The sequence below is a fragment of the Micromys minutus genome (genome assembly GCF_963924665.1).
Source record: "Micromys minutus genome assembly, chromosome: X".
Taxonomy (NCBI): Eukaryota; Metazoa; Chordata; class Mammalia; order Rodentia; family Muridae; genus Micromys; species Micromys minutus.
The window spans coordinates 115654332-115660151 of NC_137970.1; the positions used below are offsets into that span (position 1 = coordinate 115654332).

A 5820-nucleotide genomic window follows, 5' to 3' on the forward strand; every position below is an offset into this window, starting at 1 on the left:
TCAACTCAAACAAATGAGTAGCCTTCCTATACTCAAAGGACAAACATGTGGAGAAAGAAATTAGGGAAAAGGTACCCTTTATAATTGTCACAAAAACTATGAAATACCTTGGTGTGACTCTAACTAAGCAAGTGAAGGCCCTGTACCACAAGAACTTCAAACCTCTAAATAAAGAAATTGAGGAGGATCTCAGAAAATGGAAAGATCTCCCATGCTCATGGATAAAAAGATCAACATTTTAAAAATGGCCATCCTACCAAAAGCAATCTACAGATTCAATGCAATCCCCATCAAAATTCCAACACAGTTCTTCATGGAATTGGAAAGAGCAATGTGCAATTTCATATGGAACAACAAAAGACCTAGAATAGCGACATCCATCCTCAACAACAAGAAAACATCTGCGGGAATCACTATCCCTGACCTCAAGCTATATTACAAGGCAATTGTGCTGAAAACTGCATGGTACTGGTACAGAAATAGGCATGTGGATCAATGGAATAGAATAGAAGATCCAGAAATGAGCCCTCATGTATATGGTCACCTGATTTTTGACAAAGGAGCCGTAAACATTCAATGGAAAAAAGACAGCCTATTCAACCAATGGTGCTGGTCCAACTGGCACTCAGCATGCAAAAGAATGAAAATAGACCCTTTCTTATCTCCTTGTACAAAGCTCAAGTGTAAGTGGATCAAAGATCTCCACATTAAACCAGATACACTGAAACTATTAGATGAGAAAGTAGGGAAAACTTTAGAACATATAGGCACAGGAGAAAATTTTCTGAACAAAACACCAATGGCTCAAGCTCTAAGGTCAAAGATTAACAAATGGGACTTAATGAGATTGCAAAGTTTCTGTAAGGCAAAGGACATTGTCAAGAAAACAAAAGGGCAGCCAACAGAATGGGAAAAGATATTTACCAACTCCACATCAGATAGAGGCCTAATATCTAAGGTATATAAAGAACTCAAAAAGCTAGACACCAGAGAATCAAATAACCCTATTAAAAAATGGGGTACAGAACTAAACAAAACGTTCTCAGTTGAGGAACATCGAATGGCCGAGAAACATCTGAGGAAGTGCTCGACATCCTTAGCCATCAGGGAAATGCAAATCAAAACAACCCTGAGATTCCACCTCACACCAGTCAGATTGGCCAAGATCCAAAACTCAGATGACAACAGATGCTGGCGAGGTTGCGGAGAAAGAGGAACACTTCTCCACCGTTGGTGGCGTTTCAAGCTAATACAACCACTCTGGAAATCAGTCTGGCGATACCTCAGAAAATTGGATATAGTACTACCTGAAGACCCAGCTATTCCACTTCTGGGCATATACTCCAGAGACACTTTAATACACAACAAAGATATATGCACCACAATGTTCATAGCAGCTCTATTTATAATAGCCAGAAGCTGGAAAGAACCCAGATGTCCTTCAGAAGATGAATGGATACAAAAATTGTGGTACATTTACACAATGGAATACTACTCAGCCACCAGAAACAATGACTTAACCAAATTCTTAAGAAAATGGCTGCATCTAGAGAATATCATCCTGAGTGAGATAACCCAGTCACAAAAGAACAGACATACTATGCAGTCACTGATAGTGGGATGCTAACCCCAGAGGCTTGCACTGCCCCAGCAACAACTCACAGACTGTATGAAGTCCAAGAAATAAAGAAAACAAAACAAAACAAAACAAAACAAAAAAAAATCTTTATACAACAAGAAAACTTTGACTATTTCCATGTTACATTTTGTTTTTCATGTACTTTATGCTTATTGTAACTATTAAGTTTTCAATGAATACTATCAAACCTTTCAAAAAATCAAGTAGTGACTAACAAATATATTCATACAGTTTTATGTAAAAATTATTTTAAAATCTGAAAAAAAAGTACTGACAAAAATGTATTGTATAATTTTATGCAAAAATGCTTAAAATCTGTACATTTATCTTTGTTTTGTAAAATAAAGTTGTTTAAAAAAAAAAAAGAATGAACCAGGACTGGATCTCACCTCGTTTCACAGCTCTGCAGGTTGAGCACTTATCACTAATGCTAGTGCACTAGGCCATGAATTCTTATGGAACAGGTTCCAACAGCTCAGGCCCTTTTCTGATAGTCTCACAAAGTGCGCCTCTCTGGGTGGAGCAGGCTGGTGCTTCAATTGAACCCAGGTGCCCTTCTCCTTGGCTTCCTTTCCTTCTGATTGTTCTCCTTCACCCCCTTCAGGAAGCCGTCTCTGCTCTTCAAGTGCCTGATGTGCTCAATCCGCACATTGATCCTCTTGGCCAGAGTCTTTCTCTTAACTTGCTTGTTTACAACGATGCCCACGGCATGCTGGGTGACATTGTAGACTCTTCCGGTTTTGCCGTGGTAACACTTATGGGGTGTTCCTTTTTGAACAGTGTCCACTCTCTTAATGTCTACAACATCACTGATTTGCATGAATGCAGTCAAAGAAACAACTCCACGTTTCCTAAAAGGCCTAGAGCACATAGACTGAGTGCTTCTCCTTTTTCCTTTGCATTCATCATTTTGGTGAGATAACTGGAAGATGGCTGCCATGGTCAAAAGCAAGGCATAGCTTTCAATTAATAATTAGATTAACAAAACCTGCAGTGGCAAAAGGATTTGAACAGAAAAATTAATTATAATAAAAAAGACAGAGGAAATTCAATCTAGTACATAAAAAGACATACAGCATATTGGCCATTAAGAAAATGCAAATTAAACCACAATGAGATAATACTTCATACCCACTAGAATGACTGTAATAGAAACTATTTACAATACCAAATGTTAAAGAGGATATAGAACAAGTAGAACTCATATACTTTGTTGTTTGGATAGTAAAATGTTATAATCGTGCTGGGTATTTTCTTAGAAAGTTACATATATTCTCTCACTATAACTCAGACATTATACTCCTAGATATTTACTCAAAAGAAAATATATGAGTTGAACACAAGTTTTATGGCAGATATATACATTCAAGATAAAAACTAAAAGCAACTTAAATGCTATTATAATCTCAACTGTCAAGTTGATGAGCTCTAGAATTGTCTAGAAAATGGACTACTGAGTATACCTAAGAGGCAATGTCATGACTAGGTTAACTGAAGTTGGAGGATGCACCCTCTGTGGATACCACCATTCCCTGGCTAGGATCCTGGACTGTGCAATAAGATTAAAATCAGAGTACAAGAATTTATTGCTCTCTAATTACTGACAGTGATGCAATGTGACCAGATGACTCAAACTTCTGTTCTCATAGCTCTCCTGTCCTGATGGGATGTCCATTCAAACTGTGAGCCAAAATAAAGGCCTTCTTACTTGAGATGCTTTTGTCATGACAATAGGAAATGTAACCAAGGCAGAATCTGGGTATCAAAGAGAACTGGTGTGGGGATGTGTCTGACCATCTAGCTCATAGATCTTTGGGACAAGTTTATAGGAGGAGTATGGAAGTTGAACTTTGGACTAGAAATGATCTTCAGTCCTTATTGTAATCAAACGTTAATGAGCCTGGAAGACAGGAACACTAAGAGAACCACAGACAATGGAGGCCTAGCAAAGGAGGTTTGAGAGGGGAATCAGGACTCTTATCAGGAATTGGGATTGATACTCATTTGAGTGATACTCAGCCAAGAATTTGGTTTCATTCTGCCAATTTTCTGAGAACTTGAATAAAGGTGAACTTTAAAACTAATGGATTAATTTGTTTGACAGAAGAAATTTCTAGACAGGGGAGTCTTTAGGCTGATGGCAAGAAACCAGCTGGAATTATTGAAGAGATCAGGACCACTGAAAAGAAACTGTCCACACTGAACTAGGACAGTAGGAATAGTGTCCTCAGGATAAAACTGAACCCTGTGGGTGCTTCATCTTGTAAAGATCCAGAGTCACTTATAAGAAGACAGCTGAAACTGAAGGGAGTTCCCTGCTCCTCAAAATCAACTGCCTAGGAAAATGATTTACCAAAGTCAGCACACAGAAGCTGATAGAACTTTGGTCCAGTGGGTGAGAAACAAACAAACACCTTGACCTGGCAGTGGATCTTGGAAGTATGGCTTCCATGGTACTGGTATTGGAGTCACGAAAGGTTGAAGGGGTCCAGGAATCTTGATCTATGGCTCCAGAGAAATGATAAAGTCCTGTGGTATGGGACAATATTGGAATCCCTGACAAGAGGTCCTGAGAAATCATTTCATGAACCTATGAAGCTATTTCATGAAGCCTCTGTTAACTGGAGACCATGGAGATGCCAGGACCATGGCTTGTCCACCAAGGAAAGCTTCAGGAATGGAATAGAGCCATCCCAAGCCCAAGAGAGAACATGTGCTGCAGACAACCAAGCTGGAGAGATGGGGATACCTAAGGCTTTTGGTGTCCGTTCAATTCTATCACAAGTCCTAGTTGACCAACGTTGAAGGTGGTAGGATTTGGTGTTCACTACAATAGATGTTGGTTTTACACTGGTCCGATTATTCCTTGCTGTACCCCAATTGTTATATATTGGAATGGGAATGTTTATTCTGAATTATTGTAGGCTGGACAATGCAACTTGTCTTTTGGGATTTTTTTGTTTGTTTTTAATATATAAACACTCATAGTTAAGAGATTGCCTGGAGTCTCAGGTAAGATGTGAACTTTGGATTTTTAAGTTGTTGGAATTGTTAAAGACCATGGAGGAATTTTGAAACTAGATAGTGATTTTCATTGTGAGATGAACATGAGCCTTTGGGGAGAAGAGGTAGAAAGTTGTGCTTTAACATGCCGCATTTTGGTATCAGGTTAAAGTCATTAGAGTGAAACTCAATTGTCTGTTTTGTGAGCTTTGAAATCACCTGAGAGATAAGCATGTGGATTTGCCTGTAAGAGAGGGCTTTGATGAAGTTAATATAGTTTGAAAGATGGCACCATTGTGAATGGTATTCCTTGGGATGGAAAAAATTCAGTAAATGTACAGTGTGGTTCTGTTTTATGACTTTGGTTTTGTTTTGTTTTGTTTGAGAAAAGGTCTGTCTACAAAGCACTGGCTATTCTAGAACTCTTTAGACCTTTTGGAACTCTTTAGATCTTTGAACTCACAAAGATTGGCCTATGTCTGCCTCCAGAGTCCTGGTATTAAAAGCATGCCACACTGGGCCTCACTTTATGAATCTTTTTAATTAATTATTTTTGTTTTTATTTTATGTGCATTGGTGTTTTGCTATATGCCTGTCTACCTGAGGATGTCAGATCCCCTGAAACTGGAATTACAAATAATTGTGAGCTGCCATGTGGGTGCTGGGAATTGAACCCAGGTCCTCCGGAAAAGTAGCCGGTGCTTTTACCTGCTAAGCCATCTCCCCAGCCTCTCATTTTATGACTCTTCAAAACAGTAACTATATTCTGTGGTGAGAGAGAAAAACAATTACCTTTGAGGAAGTATATTTGTTTGGATGAGAACTTTCGGGGATATTAATGGCAGCTTGTACTTTGACTGGGAAGGTACTGAGATGGTTGCGTACATTTCCCAAGTCTCATTAGCCCTGAAATGTAGTAATTTAAATACAGTATTTAAATTCTTCATCAGTAAAAAAATTATTAACAATTTTAATACAATGGCTAGGCTCAAATTTGTGTTCATCCCCCTGACTGCATCACTAGTACATTCACTACCGCATTGCCCAGCAGAAGAATTCCTTTAAATAATATTGACATAGTTTGTCCTTATTTCCTACAGGTGATTCCAGAAAACTTTTAATTGCTGTCAGAAGAAGAGGGAGAAGAAGGAGGAGGAGGGGGGAGGAGAAGGAGGGGG

General features: G+C 38.7%; 1 protein-coding gene across 1 annotated transcript; it reads right to left on the bottom strand.

Annotated features, from left to right (window-relative positions):
- Nucleotides 1–2174: 2174 nt before the first annotated feature.
- On the bottom strand, nt 2175–2579 carry LOC308415222 (large ribosomal subunit protein eL21-like; the record flags this gene model as incomplete). Its single annotated transcript, XM_080910237.1, has 1 exon — nt 2175–2579. One exon carries the CDS (start codon nt 2577–2579, stop codon nt 2175–2177), a length of 405 nt encoding a protein of 134 aa, XP_080766363.1.
- Between the last annotated feature and the right edge of the window lie 3241 nt (nt 2580–5820).